Source organism: Nematolebias whitei, chromosome 1 (genome assembly GCF_014905685.2).
Source record: "Nematolebias whitei isolate Nwh7 chromosome 1, NemWhi1, whole genome shotgun sequence".
Classification (NCBI taxonomy): Eukaryota; Metazoa; Chordata; class Actinopteri; order Cyprinodontiformes; family Rivulidae; genus Nematolebias; species Nematolebias whitei.
Genome location: NC_056498.1, coordinates 81517136 through 81534482, shown reverse-complemented (window position 1 = coordinate 81534482; position 17347 = coordinate 81517136). Strand labels below are relative to the sequence as shown.

General features: G+C 39.6%; 1 protein-coding gene across 1 annotated transcript in view; it reads left to right on the top strand.

The window, feature by feature from the left end:
• Positions 1-14164, top strand: part of LOC119430805 (B-cell lymphoma/leukemia 11A) — a 44562-nt gene extending 30398 nt beyond the window's left edge. Inside the window, exon 2 of the mRNA XM_037698287.1 lies at positions 11856-14164. Coding sequence (XP_037554215.1) covers positions 11856-14098 — 2243 coding nt within the window. The 3' untranslated portion in view covers positions 14099-14164. The remainder of the gene's footprint in view (positions 1-11855) is intronic.
• The last annotated feature ends 3183 nt before the right edge of the window (positions 14165-17347 follow it).

The window sequence follows — 17347 nt, the reverse complement described above, 5'->3', positions numbered from 1 at the left end:
GGGGTTCTGCAGACACAGAAGTTATTGATATATCACACACACACTCAGAGGCTGTATTGATATCCTCAACATCACACACACACACACACACTTGCTGACGTGTGTGTGCTCGCAGCGTGTAATCAGACCAGATCAATGGTTTATTGTTGTCTTTGGTATTTTAAAGACGTTCCTCAAAGTTGTTCTTCCTGCAGACTCAGTGGAGCTGCTGCAGCTTCAGCTCTTTGTTGTTGTTCATTTTTATGATAAATATGGCGACAAAATCAATTGTTTTCTTATTCCCTATAGTTTTTATTTTTACTTATTATGTGGCCTGCTGGCTGCTGCTGCTGCTGCTGCTGCTGCTGCTGCTGCTGCTGCTGCTGCTGCACCCAAAAGAAAAACAGCCAAAAATAAAATAAAGTAAAATAAAATCACTGTTTTGAAACTTTCCTAAAAGCTTGTGCAGCTGCTGTGACTCCAGACATGACTTCCGGCGTTATTCTTTCTTTTATTCTTGTTTTTATTCTTTCTTTAAATTCTTTCTTTTTATTCTTTCTTTTATTCTTTCTTTTATTCTTGTTTTTATTCTTTCTTTAAATTCTTTCTTTTTATTCTTTCTTTTATTCTTGTTTTTATTTTATTTTATTCTTGTTTTTATTCTTTCTTTAAATTCTTTATTTTTATTATTTCTTTTATTCTTGTTTTTATTCTTTCTTTAAATTCTTTCTTTTTATTATTTCTTTTATTCTTGTTTTTATTCTTTCTTTTTGTTTCTTTTCATTCTTTCTTTTATTTACGTCTTTAAAGCTTTGAATCTTTAAGCAGTTCTTTGGTGAGCACATTAAACAGAACAGATATGAACCAGTTCAACAGTCTGAAATAAAAACACATCCTCACAGAAGAATTTTTAATAATAATAATAATAATATTAATAATAATAACTGGGTAAATATTTGTAATTAACATTTTTCAAGGCACGCTCTAACATTATTGAAGTAATATAATAATAATAATGAAAAGGATAATTACAGATATTTCAGCTTGCTGAGGGAGTTTTAGCAGGTCATCTGTAACTGGAGAGATAATCAATCATTTTGAAATTTTGATTGATTTTTTTCATTCAGCCTCTATTTCTACAGGTTAGTGTCACTGAGTCACGAGGACTCATTAACAAGAGAGACCTGGTTTAAACAAAGAACACAGATGAGGTGCAGACAACAAGAGACAATCAAATAAAAGCAAATAAAACGAAACAAAAGCAGCTACATTATAATGTGAAATAGTAAAAACAGGAACATGTCTGCATTAATTGCTTTTCATGAACGTAACAGATGTTTAAAATCCCTTAGAGAGGTCAAGGTCGAGAGCTTCAGATGTTTTTGTAAGGTGTATTTGTTTATTTAATAAACAGAAAAAGATTAGGAAACATCTTTGGCTTCAAAACTTATTGTTTATTTATGAGCAACTAACTTTACAATAAATTCATAGATGTATTATTTATGGATGACGCTTTTGTGAATAAACACATCCCAAAGCATTAAAAACATATGAACCACGTTGACGCAGACATGCTCAGCCATCTTTGTAGTTCATTGGGTGAGGTGGCTCTGGAAGCCATCTTGGTTTGTAGTAAAAGTTAATCAGTTGTTCATTTTGTACGAGTCTGTCTGAGTGTTTCAATAAAATCCATGCAGCAGTTCATGACATATTTTGACTGACACACACACACATGCACAGAGAAATACATCATACAATAAATCATAAATCAAAACATTCAGCTCTTTCAGGACAATCCTGCTATGACTTCTGGTGCAACTTTAGCTTTTTGAAATATTTAGCCTTTTCTGCCACTTCTTTCCTCAGAAAATGAATTGAGCTCATTTTACATCCTTCATATCTTTAGATGTGTTTACTGCTGCTTTCACATCTTGTTCTGCTTCAGCTTCTTTCAGCTTCCTTGTGCAAATTTAAACATTTTTCAGCTACTTTCAGTTAATTTCAGCTGTTTTTTCAGCTGTTTTGTGCTCCTTTCAGCTTGTCCAGATGACCTGACTGAGAATTATTGGATTTGGTACCTGGATGATTGAGCATGAACTTTATTGTTTCTGCTAACTATAACATTTTTGTGCTTCTTCTATCTTCTTTCTGATAAATTCAGCTTATTTTGCACCTTTCAGCTTGTTTCTGCAAAATTCAGCTTTTTCTGATATGCCAGCTACTATTTAGCTGTTTTGTGCTAATTTTGGCTATTTCAGCTAATTCCACATTTTTTGCACTCATTTAAACTTTTTTAAGCCTAATTCAGCAAAAAAAAAAAAAAAAAACATGCTTTCTCCACTTCCTTCTGCTCATTTAAGTTTCTTTCTGACTTTAAAGCTACTTTTCTGCTGTTTTTTTTGTTTGTTTTTTTGTAATTTTAGCTTTTTTCAGATAATTTCCACTTTTGTGCTCATTTTTGCTTCTTTCAGCCTAATGACAAACATGTTCTTTCTGCTTTCCTCTGCTGATTTAAGCTTGTTCTATATTTTCAGCTATATATATTTTTTGCTAATTTGAGCTGTTTTCAGATAAATTCAAGTTTTTCTTGGTAATTTCTGCTACTTTCAGCTTAATTAACTTCTTTCTGCTAATTTCAGCTTGCTACGCTCCTTTCAGCTTTTTTTCTGTTAGTTTCAGCTTTTTCTGCTATTTCATCTAATATTTAGCTGTTTTTATGTTAATTTCAGCTCTTGATAGCTAAATTCCTAGTTTTTTGTAGGCCTACTAATTTCTGCCCATGTACATCTAATTTAGTAAATGTGTTCTATCTGTTTTCTTCAACTAATTTAGGCTTGTTCTTCCATTTCAGCTACATGTCAGCATTTTTTTTTAGCTAATTTCAGCTGTTTTTCAGCAACTTCTTCTGCAATAAGCATTCACATGCATTTTTGAAGGAAATGCAGTTTCTCTAGTTTAAGGTGGTGGTTGTTTTCTGTGATCCCACAAACTGTTCTTTGCAGTAATCTGCTGAGTATTCCTTGAAAGTTCTTCAGGAAGTTGTTTTGCTCTGACAGTAACAGAGGCAAAGCTTTTTGTGTCGCTCCCCTCAGCGAGCAGCCACACCGGCTGCAGTCCACTTCTTTTCTGTCCAGTTAGTTGAAAACAGTAAATGAAGTTGGAGCAGAGAGGAGGGTCATGCTGAGTCTTTGCCGCGGGACAACAGAAGTCATACTGAGTCCAGTTTGTGCCGCTCTGGCGGTGAGCTCTCCGTAGATTTCAATATAAATTAAAAATTTGTATTTATTAAAACATGTTACAAACTTGTGGAGAAGTTTAAATATCATGGTTCCACTCATTGTTTTTACTTTAGTTTATCTGAATTGTAAAAATTAAAAAAGCAGCACATCTTCAAGACTTTGACGAACACTTATATTTTTCATCTTCTCAGCTGTCTGACTGGAGAGCAGCTGAGTTGGACTGAACCATCTGACTCTGAGCTGATCTTTGGTTTCTCTTCACACTTCTCTACAGTTTATTCATCAAACTGTGGCATTTTGCCACATTAGATTATTAAAAGTCCCAGTTTGTTATTAGGCTGAACACAACTTGATGGATGAGTTTCTGGCTGTCGCGGCCTTAAATATTTCTTTAGACACATTCTTGTTATTACTTGACAAATATTTTTAGTTTGATTATGAGTAATAATATAATAACAAATTATATTACTGTTATTTGAACATGTGTTTAATATCACATTTAAAATCACAGTTATGGAGTGTCATTTTTTTTACTTATCAGAATATTTTCTACAAATTATACTTTAATAATTGAAATTATAAATTGACTATATTTTGAAATGAAAATATGTTTTTTCCTTCTAACTTGTGATACATTTTCACTTTTGCTCTAAGACGGTCTTTGTTCACGTCCCTTTTTGGAACACGCTGTTTTATTCAAAAGAAAGACAAATTCTTGTTGATTCTTCATATTCCAGATGCGCAGCCTGATCAGAGCTGGGGGGCAAACAGAACAACAAGCTGCAGAGCAAGAACACATCCAAACTGTATACAGGACTCTGTCCCCCTCATGCACACATGTTGCATCAGTTACGATCATCAGAGCCTGAGCCGGGCCAAAGACGAGCCCAGAGAAGGACTGCTGGGTACAGATGTGTGTGTGGTGGTGGTGGTGGGGGGGGGGGGGGGGGTAGTGAGGGGCCTCTATATAAAACAGAGAGGAAAAGTGGACAGACGTGATTCAAAGAAACAGACGGAGAACAAACTGACTGTGGGTTTGCTCCAACGTCTGTAAGACCAGTCTAAGGATGGTTCTAACTGGGAGCCAGGACCTGGCAGCCATCTTTGTTCCCCAGCTGGTTGGACAGGGATGATGGTGGTAGTCCAGCTCGTTTACAGGACAGGGTGACTGGCTGAGGATCACACTGACATTCCAACATTTATTTAAAAATAAAAAGGTCAGTGAAGCTGTGCTGCCTTCTGACTCACTCACATGTTTCTCTGGAGCCTAGAGCAAAATTTCAATTGGGTCTGATGAGGTCCGCTCTTAATGTTTGGGTACCACACCAGAACCAGAAGCCACATACCTGTTCCAGGGTTCTCATGCATGGATTATTTGATAAAACACAGCAATACTACTGCTAACAACAGCAACAATAATCCATCCATCATCTGTACCTGCTTCTTCCTTTTTGGGTCACGGGGTCAGAGCTTAATTTGAGCCGGATCCTGCCGGACCAGGATCTGGGAACTCTCTTATTTTGACAGGGTGTGTTCTGTAAACTGTTTGCTTGAATCCAGTAACTCTCAGGCTCACTAATAATAAAGTTATGAACAAATATGACTGCCTTGAATCAATAAAACTTATATTGGATATGTAAACTGAAAATAATTACATAAACACTCATTTTAAACACAACAGCCATTTACGACTTCTTAATATCACATATGATCTGCCTCTTCGAGTATCATTTCCACTTCTACCCTTAAAAAAATCTCTTCCCCTAATAGAGTGGTGGGGTGAGTGCCGAGCTAACCAGGCAATCGTATGTAGGCAGGAGCCTGCAGGTTCACATGTGGAGTCGGACAACAAGAAGCAGGGACAGTGTTGGGCTCGGTTCCGAGCACGACTTACCTGATGGTTCCAACAATTAAGAGTGTGTGTGGGGAGCGGGGGGGGGGGGGGGGGGGGGGGGGAGTGAGAGGGCTCTATATAAAACAGAGAGGCAAGGTGGACAGATGTGAATAACAATAATAATAATAATAATAATTATTATTATTATAAAACGTTTTATTTTGACGTGCCTTACATGTCACTCATTGACAGCAGACAAAAAACAAAACGTAAAACACAGTAAGCACAAACAAATAAAAGAACCAAACCAACCCAAAAATAAAACAGTTAGTATCACTTTACAATAAGGCTCCCCTTACAGATGCCTAATAAATAGTTTATAGATATGTTATTAATTCCTCTATAAACACTTTATAAATCATTAATAATTGTTTATTATGTATTAATTAAGGGTAACAGAGAGACAAAACTGAACAGTTTCTTGCCAAATCTGTTCACCTATATATTTCATCTAGAGTTGTTATATTAAAAATTTCAGATTAAGTTACTACCTTCCTTGTAAGCACAATGAGCATTTGTAAACCATTTCTTTGTATGTTAAAGAAATAGGTTTCTTGCTGAAATGTTTAATATAATAACTCTAGATGAAATATATAGGTGAACAGATGTGGCAAGAATATGGCCAGTTTAATCTCTGTCACCCTTAATTAATGCATAATAAGCAGTTATTAATGATTTATAAAGTGTTTTTAGAGGAAGTAATAACATATCTATAAATATTTATTAGCAGTATAAGGGGAGCCTTATTGTAAAGTGGTCCCAATAAATCCTGTGTAACATAACTTAGAGGTCATGTGAGAAGAGGGTTGGGGTGAGGACGTCTGTGTAAAGAACGCTGAGCTGAGTTTGGCTGTAAAACTAATTTCAATGTTCAGCCAGAATACATTTAGCTGTCATTATGTCCACAATGTTTCCAAACTTAATGAGAACTTTATTAATTACTGTAATGACAACAGTGACCAGTACAGTTATGAACATGGTTTATTTTTCTATAACTGAGCCACCCCAGTCCTCAGGTGTACGTTGCATGAAGAGACTCTCAGTAAGTTTGTCACTGAGGGTGCATTCAGACTGGAATATTTTCCAGTGAATCCTGTCTGTGACGATGTTACTGCACAAAGTGTACTCAGATTTAGGGCTGTATTTCAGTTCTTCTTTGAGTCATACTCCTTCGAGTTCTTCAGTAAGGGAAGAGCAGTTGTGAAACCTGAGCCAGGCTTTCTCTCCCATTTAGCACCAGTGAAGTGTCCAGGCGATGCCCTCCAGGCGATGCCCTCAGCTTAATAGGGCCTAATGCGAGTGCTGTCCCTGCAGCGTGGCTGGTGTTGGGATGGTGCTGAAACAGAGCTCATGTGTTCTCTGCTGTCTCAAAGTGGCTGCTTGGCTCTGACATTTACCCCAGGTAAAGAACCGGATGCTATCATCTACCCCATCTGCCCCCCCACCCCCACACTCCTTTCTGCAGTTTCCATTCATGGAGCTGCCATGTTTAAACTATTGAGTTGTTGTCACTACTAGCTCAACCTAATCCAAGAGGATTACCTGGATTCTTCTCATCTGAGTTTTCCCTTTCTCTGACTCTGTCTGTCTTCATCTCGTGGTCTCCCTTTTGCTTCCTCACTTCATTTTTCTACTTCGGAGTGGCGATGAGTTTGCCTAATGAAGTGTCTGATGGGAGTGTATTACAGGAGACAGAGTGGAGCGGGCGCCTACTCTAAAATCCATTAACCTACAGTTTCAATCAGCACACAGACAGCTCTGTGCGTTGAGTCAAGCAGATCACCAGCAACAGTAGTTTTTCTGCATCTTGTTGCTCACGACTCAGTTTCTGTTTGTAAAGCTGTAGAGGTGTCAGTTTCTGTGCACCCCCCCCCCCCCCCCCCCCCGCAGGCACTTATGAAGATCTGTTCAGAAGCATGAAGTTCTGAAAGAAGATCTAAAAAAGTTAAATCTGGTCCTCTGGACATTCAAAAAACCTACACAAGAAATCCCACACAAGACAGGCTCTAGAGCAATGTGGATATCCTAACTGGGCCTTCCTGAAAGCAGAGAAGAAACCCAAACAGGACTCCAGTCAGCCATCAGGTGAAAAGGAGGAACCCAGACCCAGACCAGTGGTCATTCCATATGTTGAGGGAGTATCAGAGAAACTGAGAAGTTTATTTTCTAAACATAACGTCCCAGTGGCTTTTAAACCCCAAAATACATTATGGCAAAGATTGGTTCAACCTAAAGATCCAGTCCCCCGGCACAAACAGAGTAATATTGTGTATGTTGTTCAGTGTCAGGAGGGCTGTGATCAGTCTTACATCGGGGAAACTAAACAGCCACTGGCCAAAAGGATGGACCAGCACAGAAGATCAACGTCATCAGGCCAGGACTCTGCGGTCTACACTCATCTCCAGGCCAGCGGTCACTCTTTCAGGGATGAAGATGTTCACATCCTGGACAGAGAGGAATGATGGTTTGAGAGAGGAGTAAAGGAGGCCATCTTTGTGAAAAGAAATCGTCCATCATTAAACAGGGGTGGAGACCTCCAGGTTCAACTGTCCCCCTCTTACAATGCTGTGATTGCTAGTATCACTCAGCCCTCTGAGGAGCTACTAATTCTTGTGGGTTTGATTGTGTTTGAAAAGTGAAGTTGTTTGTCTTCATGTTGAGACAGGATGAACATCACAGACTTGGAGTTGTTTGGGAACTAACAGGATGCATAACCTCATTAAAGGTTGTATATGTGTGATGACTGATTCTCAGCTACGACCCCATCAAACTCTAGCTCAGTCTCTGTCAAAGTGACTGAAGAAAGCATAAAGAACATTGATTTGCTGAATTAGGTTTAAATAAGCAGAAATGAGCACAATAATTAGGAAATTAGCTAAAAAGCGGAAATTAGCTAAATAAATAATTAAATAAATAACTAAATAAATGAAATGAAATGAAAAGTAGCTGAAAAGGGGAAAGAATCTTAAACTACCAGAAGGAAATGGAAGGAGCTGAAATTAGCCAAAAAAGTTGAATTAGCTGAAAAAGCTCAATTTAATATAAAACCAGCTAAAAATTAACTCAAATAGCAGAAATAAGCTGAACGAAGTTAGAAGAAGCAAACAAATGTTTTAGTTAGCATAAATAATCTGAAAGGAGCACAAAACAGCTGGAAAAACAGCTGAAAGCAGCTGATTTTTTTTTTTAATTTGCACAAAGAAGTTGAAGCAGAACAAAATGTGAAAGAAGCAGTAAAAGGTTGTAAACAGATCTAAAGATTTGAAGGATGTAAAATTAGCTCAATTAATTTTCTATGAGAAAGAAAAAAGGCAGAAAAGGCAAAATATTTCAAAAAGCTAAAGTTGCACCAATACCAGAAGTCATAGCAGGATTGTACTGGATGAGCTGAACGTTTTGATTTATGTGGTTTATGTGTGGTTTTCAACCAGTTTGACAAGAGTGTCAACAAGGAAGAGGGCCGACAATGGAGGAGGGGCGTACCAAAGACACCATCTAATCACAAGCAGAACTGGTTTGTTCCACTTTGGAGTAAGCTGTTGGAGGAATAATCAGTTTTGTTGTGTTTCCTTGACTGATGAAGCCTTCTGGATCGAAGGCGATACGTTTAAGCACAAAAAAAAAAAAGAACTGTCCAGATGACCTGACTGAAAAATGTTGGATTTTATACTGGATTATTGAGCATGGACTTTGTTGTTTTGATTTATGATTTTGTTGAAATAGTTTGAAGACTGTGGGATGAGAATTGCACTGAAAAATATACGGAATAGATAAAGTAATGCCAGGAATACAGAATAAAAAATATAAACAGTATCACAATAGAAGCATTCACACAATAATAATGTTATTATTTTTTTATTTTTTTTACTAGAGCCTTTTTTTGTGTCTAAGAGGCTGTTTTGTTCAACAGCTGTTCACATGGGACAGGTGTGTTTGTATATAAACTGTATTTTAAGCAGGATAAAAAGCAGACAGCAAAACCAGCTGCTGTTATTGCTAGTATCACTCAGCCCCCTGTGAATAGTAAACAGCCATCAGTGTGTTAATGATCCATTGTTAGGCTGATGGTCCTTCTTGAGCATGTGATCAGCTGGTTTTGGTTGTCAGCAGCAAAACTGGTTGATCCACTCTGAGAAGGTGCTATTTATAAGACTGAGCTGAATACAGCACCTCAGACTGAGGAAGTCTTTCTGATGAAAGACAAAACCTTTTTACTTTTTTTTTTTTTTTTGCTTTGATTTGTTTTTGAATGTCCAGAGGACCAGATTTATCTTTTTGTAGATTTTTCTACCTGGATTATTGAGCATGCATCAGGATAAATGTAGAACTGCCTTCTTCCACCTGTGTTATATCACTAAATTTAGAAACATCTTGTCTAAAAATGATGCAGAAAACTGGTCCATGCATTTGTCACATCTAGACTGGACTATTGCAATGGTTTATTATCTGGGTGTCCAAATATTTCTTTAAAACGTCTTCATTGGCTCCCTGTCAAATCCAGAATTGAATTCAAAATCTTTCTTTTAACCTACAAAGCTCTCAACAACCTAGCTCCATCTTATATTACAGATGTTATTGTTCCATATTTTCCTAATCGAGCACTTCACTCTCAGACTGCAGGTTTACTTGTGGTTCCTAGAGTTTCCAAAAGCAGAATGGGAAAAGGATCTTTCAGTTATCAGGCTCCTCTCTTGTGGAACCAACTTCCAGTTTCTGTCCATGAGGCTGACACATTGTCCAGTTTTAAAACTAGGCTTAAGACTTTCATTTTTGACAAATCATATAGGGTTGGCTTGTCATGCTGCTTTAGACTGAGATTTCTAGAGGATAAATTGACCTCATTTCCTTAAATTAATTGTTACAACTAAATAGTTTTCATTTGATTTTATTTCTACCTTAACATGTGATTCTCAACCTGCCATTGTGTATCTGTTCCTCCTTCCTGTTCCTACCAAATCCAGCCGGTTGAAGCAGATGACCACTTGTCCTGAGCCTGGTTCTGCTAAAGGTTTCTTCCTCGTGAGAGAGTTTTTCCTTTCCACTGTTGCCTTCATGCTTGCTCAAGATGAGAGTTCTGTGATTGACTTAAACTCAAAGCAGTCTGCTCCTCAGATAAATAATGTTAAAAAATTATTTTTATGCATGAATATTTCTGTTCAGTGCCCTGAGACGACTTCTGTTGTGACTTGGCGCTGTATAAATAAACTGAATTGAATTGAATGTTTCACACTCAGACTTTCAAAGACATGACTATAATCATATCCTGCATACATATGTTAACATAATAATAGCACATTTTATAGTATAGCACTTATGACACGGAGCAGGAGAAATAACTGCATACTAATGAGGTATTAATATATGTGTGGCTCCACCATGACACATATTTAGCTCTGCAGTAATCCTCCAGCATGTCTAAGATCGATAACAACTCATTGAGACTGTTGTGACAATTTTTTAACTGTTTCTACCCATTTAAAGTAGGTGCTAAATTTCACATGAGCTTTTCATGTAGAACCATTGCAGTAATATTCCACAGTGGTCTGTTTTTACAAACCCAAAAGTGAAATGTAATTTAGATCTTGTTTCATTAAAGTGTCTCTGGTTACGTCTAAGTTGCTTGTTAACTTGGTCACACGCAGTGTTTGATGGTGGTCTCCTTTGAGCGGCAGCGACAGGGGCTCATCTGGCATCTAATCTTGTAAAAGAGCCGATGGCCGTCTATTCTGTCCTCTAATGAGATTACACGTGCACTGTGAGTCCCACCACAGGTCATCAGTGCTGAGGCCATTTAAAGGCAATTATTGTTTTAAATGATCGTCGCCATCTCAGAGCGACTGTGTGTGGCGATGAGGAAGGGAGCTTTGAGGCAGACTGAAAGCTTCATATTTCCTCTGCAGTTGGAACTTAAATGTTTTCACACTCCGACTGTTTCCTCAGGCAGCCGAGGTTACATGTTTATTGTGGCTGAGATGCTTGTAATTCTCATCAGTTCATAATCCCAATTACAGAGACTTAATGTGTTGCATGAATTACGACTTTCTTAATGTTCTGGACTTTCAGTTGCTTCTTTTGTATCAAATAATAGTTTGTACTCTTTTGTTTCAAGAGCAAAACACTCCAGATTTATAACTATTTTCCTTTAGATTTCTCCAGTGTGCGTGTGTTTGGCATGTGTGTGTGTGAATTATCCAAGAAGGCTCTGTTTTGGTGGATCAGTGGGAAGTGGCGGTCCACTGGGATTGCCTTGCCTCTTTGTACTCCTGCTGACAACGAAGGACTCACAGTCAGTCTGAAGGGAGAAATTATGTCCCAGAGCAGTCTGAGAGAAACAGAGATCCACACACTCTACTTCTCACATGCTGCTCATGTGGGGCTTTGACCTCAATAAGCACTGCTGTTGTATTCACAAAGCCCTTAACACCACGTGCCTACCGTTTTTAAAAGCTGTAACAAATTGGGTCAATAAAGTTCAAATAAAAAAAAAATGGTGAGGTTGGACTGGACAAACTATCCAGTTTGGCATTAATATTACCAACTAAAAGAATATAACTCCAATTTTTAGTTTGGATGTTAAATACACCTTCATTTTTATAGTTGAAATGACATTACAATTACAGTGTCAACTTTACTTAGGTTTATGCTAAAATAAGTCATTCAATGGATTGTTTCTTACAGTAATCAAAAGCATTGTGTCCGTGTAAGAAATTAATGACCACATCTTTTTTCCTTTGTTCCAACAGGGAAGGAGGAGCCAACCACCTACACCTGCACTACCTGTAAGCAGTCTTATGGCAGCGCCTGGTTCCTGCTGCAGCATGCTCAGAATACCCACGGATTTCGTATTTACCTGGAAAGTGAACATGGCAGTCCTCTCACCCCACGCATGGGTGGGCCTTCATCCTTTGGAGGGGGCGCTGATTGCCCCTCACAGCCTCCCCTTCACGGCCTTCATTTGCCTCCTGATGCCAGCCCGTTCAACCTCCTCCGCATCCCCGGCTCAGGCTCAGGTGGGAGGGATAGCGTTGGGGCAGGGGGTGTCATTGGCGCCAGTGGTCCTGGTGCTGGGGGCCATCATCAGCGTTTTCCTCCAACACCACCCCTCTTCAGCCCCCCTCCGAGGAACCATCTGGATCCCCACCACCTGAGCCCAGAGGAGCTGGCGCTGGCAGCCCACCACCCGAGTGCCTTTGACAGAGTGCTACGCCTCAATCCTCCTCTGCCTCTAGATCCCCCTCCAACAATGGACTTCTCAAGGCGGCTACGGGAACTGGCGGGCAACACCTCAGGGTCCACTCCCCCACTATCTCCCAGTCGACCCAGCCCCATGCAGCGTTTACTCCAGCCCTTTCAGACAGGAGGAAACGGAAACACAGGAGGCATTGGGGGTAGTAAACCTCCATATCTTGCCACTCCTCCACCTCTTCCAGGCTCCATGCAATCACCTGTGGGCTCTCAGACCACTCCTACAACCCCCCTCCCCTCAGCAAGGGCAACACCTTCCTCCACCACTCAGATGAAATCAAAGTGTTGTGAGTTTTGTGGCAAATCCTTCAAGTTCCAGAGTAATTTAATAGTGCACAGGCGCAGCCACACAGGAGAGAAGCCGTACAAATGTCACTTGTGTGATCATGCTTGCACACAGGCTAGCAAACTGAAACGTCACATGAAGACACACATGCACAAATCTTCCTCGCCAAATACAGGCAAGTCAGAAGACGGCTTATCAATAGCTTCATCCCCAGAGCCAGGCACCAGTGAGCATATGGGCAGTGCAAGCAATGCACTGAAGTCAGTGGTGGCCAAGCTGAAAAGTGAGAATGGCCGCATGTTACGTGAAAATGGGGAGGAGGAGGAGGAAGAGGAGGAGGAGGAGGAAGAAGAAGAAGAGGAAGAAGAGGAAGAAGAGGAGGAAGAAGAGGAAGGAGAGGAGGAGGAAGTGCATAATGGTGAGAGGGCAGTCAAAAGAAACAACAGTTATCACTTTGGATTACACTTGGAAGGAGCACGGCAGCATGAAAACAGTGGAGGTATCGGTCGTCGACTGGGTGGAGTAGGTGATGATGTGGCTATTCCTTGTTCACTCCCTGAGGTCATGCAGGGGATGGGTCTGGCTGCCAGCATGCAACACTTCAGTGAAGCTCTCAATGCACATAAGCGAAATGCCATGGCCCAAGAGAACCATCTCCATCATCACCTTAACCGAGACCGTCACCACAGTCATGAAATATGCGATGGAGACTCTGTTCTCGAAACAGACCGTGGAGAAGAAAGCTCTGTTTCAGTTGTCAATGGACGAGGAGCATCTCCTAATGAGTCTGCCTCTGTTGGCCTCTCCAAAAAACTGTTTCTAGGTAGTCCCAGTCCGCTCAGTCCTTTCTCTAAACGCATCAAGCTGGAAAAAGAGTTTGATCTTCCTACCCCCACAATCCCTAATACAGAGAACGTCTACTCTCAGTGGCTGGCTGGCTATGCAGCCTCTCGACAACTCAAGGACCCTTTTCTGAACTTTGGGGATTCCAGACAATCACCCTTTGCATCATCGTCCGAGCACTCCTCAGAGAATGGTAGTCTGCGTTTCTCAACCCCTCCGGGAGAGCTGGATGGTGGGATGTCAGGCCGTAGTGGGACAGGCAGTGGAGGCAGCACGCCCCACCTTGGGGGTCCTGGGCGGCCGAGTTCCAAGGATGGACGCAGAAGTGACACTTGTGAGTATTGTGGAAAGGTTTTTAAGAACTGCAGTAACCTGACAGTGCATCGGCGCAGCCACACTGGAGAGAGACCGTACAAGTGTGAGCTGTGTAATTACGCATGTGCCCAGAGCTCCAAACTTACTCGCCACATGAAGACCCATGGTCAGGTGGGCAAAGATGTGTACAAGTGCGATATTTGTCAGATGCCCTTCAGTGTTTACAGCACCTTGGAGAAACACATGAAAAAATGGCACAGTGACCGACCTTTGAGTACCGAAATAAAGTCAGAGTAAAAGACAGAACAACGGGACCTTTTTCCCACAGCTGTGTCCACCATAAGCCTCCTGTTCATTCCCAGCCCCCTTGTAGATTTGCTCCAATTCCAATAATCTAATTTTGCCAGTCTGGTGGAAGCTTAAGACCATGTGCTCTGCACCAGCACACCCCGTTTCCATTACCCATCGAATGCATGATCTGTATCGGGGCAATACTCTTGCATTGACGCAAAACTTTGAGCCTTTCTCTTGTGCAATAATTTACACGTTGTGTACTAATTATTATTTCTGTTTTATTTTCTTTGGCCATTTTTAAAGATTAGTCAGCATGCATAGTATGTTTTTGCTAATCAAAAAAGGAAAAAATTCAGAAAAGAACTTGTCTCTGGTTGGTTAGTTGTTGAGTAAATGTGTTGCTGTTTTCTTCTTGTTATTTTTTCTTTTTATTCTTCAAAAAGAAAAAGAAAAGAAAATATATCCATGCTGCATACATTCTGTAACACATATCATGTACAGTTTTGCTTTGTAACATGGACATGAACAGTCTTTTACTTGACCCTCTTCTTACAACCCTGGAAATGCACTTATCTTGATCTTTCTAAAAGATTCCACGTTCACACAGGGTTTAGAATAAATAAATAAATAAATAAATCATGCATAGGCTTGACAACTAAACTGAAAGTGATGCGAGCCTTCAAATTTCTTTCAAAAAGACAAAGGTGGAATAAGTAGTCCATTTGTACTCTCATTTGATGGAATAAGAAAGAGTGCCTTTGATATCCCAAGACTGCATTGGCCACAGTCTTCTCTGGTTTGAGTTTGGGGTCTGAAAAAATTTTAAGCCAACCAGGAAAGGTCCTTGCATCAAGCACCTGACTGCTCAAATGGACTGTGATCACTCGTGGTGAAAGGTTAAAAGCATCATTTAGCTACCTATCATATGTTCAATATGTGGAATTTCAAGGCACGCATGGTACAAGCAGTATTGTGTATATTTGAATTATTTGTAGTTTTGTTTCTGCTAGGAAGGTACTTTTGAGATAAAAGTAATCTGTAATGTACAATCCTGAACTTGAGTGACGTGGCACATTGCTGACAAGTGTCATATATCCGCGTTAGCACAAACCTACAACGCTGCTCCAGAATGTCAATGTGTGGAATAATGCAAAAAGTAATATATGAGCTCAAAATGAAACAAACTTTGGTTGAGAGCATTGAACTAATTACAGGCTAGACAGACAGAAAGCTCCACAGACCTGTGCGTGTTACTGGGATCAGAGGCAATGTCTTTCACTAACATTTTTATTATTAAAACAGGGTCATCTGTTAAGACTGGCAGAGAATTAGAACTATATTCCAGGGCTCCTGAGAAATGTTTCATGTCAACCAGTATCTATCGTCTAATAATGCAAGGCAGATTTTTTTTTTTTTGTTTGTTTGTTTGTTTTTTTTTGTTTGCTAATGAGTTTTAAACCAAAAGGAGCAGGTTTGTTCCATTAGTTTAATTGATGCTGCTTATGTTATGCATTCCATTTGTTCATGGAAGCCAGGATTTCAGAGCTACAGGTAAAACAACAACAACAACAAAACCTACTTGAATGGCCCTCTAAGGTCCAAATTCTGATTAGAACATGAGCGGTCTCTGATCAACCTTGACCTCCAAATCATATATGGCTTCCTAGCATGAAAAGTGGTGACAGCTGCAGTAATAAACCTTTTATTTACACTCCTGCTGGTTTAAATGCCATAAAAAATACATTATTTTACAATCTTTATTAGGAAACGTGTAGCTGCAGTATGTGAAAGCATAGAATGCAGAAGGATATAAATTTGGTTTGTGTGTTACTGAACAGAACGATTAGCATATCCAACTGGACCATGGTTCAGTTGGTTGCGATGTCATTCCCAACTCTAACCTATGAGGTAAACATAACAGAGCTAGGCTAAATATAAATATGAATAATATCTTGTTGTTGAGACAATGTACCAACAATACTTTTGGATTATCTCCACTGATGCAGGTTTGGTAAATGGGCCGAGTCTAAAAGCTGGATTGGTTTGACATGAAGTGCATTAATTCAGTTAGTTTACACTGAAGGAGACACCTTTACCTAACACCGTCACATGACGAGGGTCATGTCATGTCATAGGGTCATCGCTACAAGCAGTCCAAGATGACGCACAGAACCTGTTACTAGCAGCTTCAGCCTCATGGCCCTTAATGTTTGTTGACTTCTCCATTGACCATTTGTAAGTTTGTGCACCCTGGAAACCCCAGCAGTCACCAGGGGTGGGGCGTTCACTGTTCCCAGTAAAGTCAGGCCATAAAAAGTTCTAGAAGCGCTCCTGTCTGGGAGCAGACTCCTACTGCGTTTAGTAACATGTTTTTTCTTTACAAGCAGCTGTGCTTTTTCATCTCACACAAATACATAAATAAAATAAAACAGCTGAATTAGTGATGAACCTTGTTGCTTTTACAAATTGTGTTGCCCCAGAGTCAGTTTGTGTGTCCTTCAATCATAAAAATCAAACATTTTGGGGAATAAAGCTCTTCTATTTTTTAGGGGAAACTGTTTTTAGGTTTTCTTGTTGTTTGCCCTCAGCATGTTGGTGGTATTCAAGACTCCAATCACAGCGTAAATGAAATAACATGTACACCAAACAATAAAATTTTTTTTAATTACTTTTTTATTTTTATTTTGCCTTGGCTCTTCACAACTCTTCAGGATGAGATCCAAACTGCATCGAGGAAAAGGACTAAATATGAATATATGATATAGAAGTTAAAATCTAGAACAATGCACACTCCTGTCGATTCCTGTACTTACACACATTTATGGTCTACTTTTTCTGTATTTCTAGAATTGTATTTGAATTCAATGTTCACTTAGAGTAGGCACTATAGTATTTATATTGAGGCTCGTATTTTTAACTGTTGCTTGTTCTCTCTGAAGGTATTTATTATACCTTTTTGGTAGTGGAAAAAAAAATCCCAAGCTGCCACGGTATATTTTTTTAATTTGGCAGGATAATATAGTGCGAATTATTTGTATGTTAAAAGAAATAATAATAATTTAAAAAAAAATTCAATAAAAAAATCTGCTAAATATGAGGGGCTGGGGTGCACTGCAGGCCATCAGATGGCTGCTGGTCGGGTTCTGGTCCACGGAGGTGGTTGTACATATCTTTTTAGGGTTTTGGTTCCCTCACTCCGCTGCCATCTTTGTATGCAGTAATGAAAGCAGATGTTGGCCCGTTCTGTTGTGT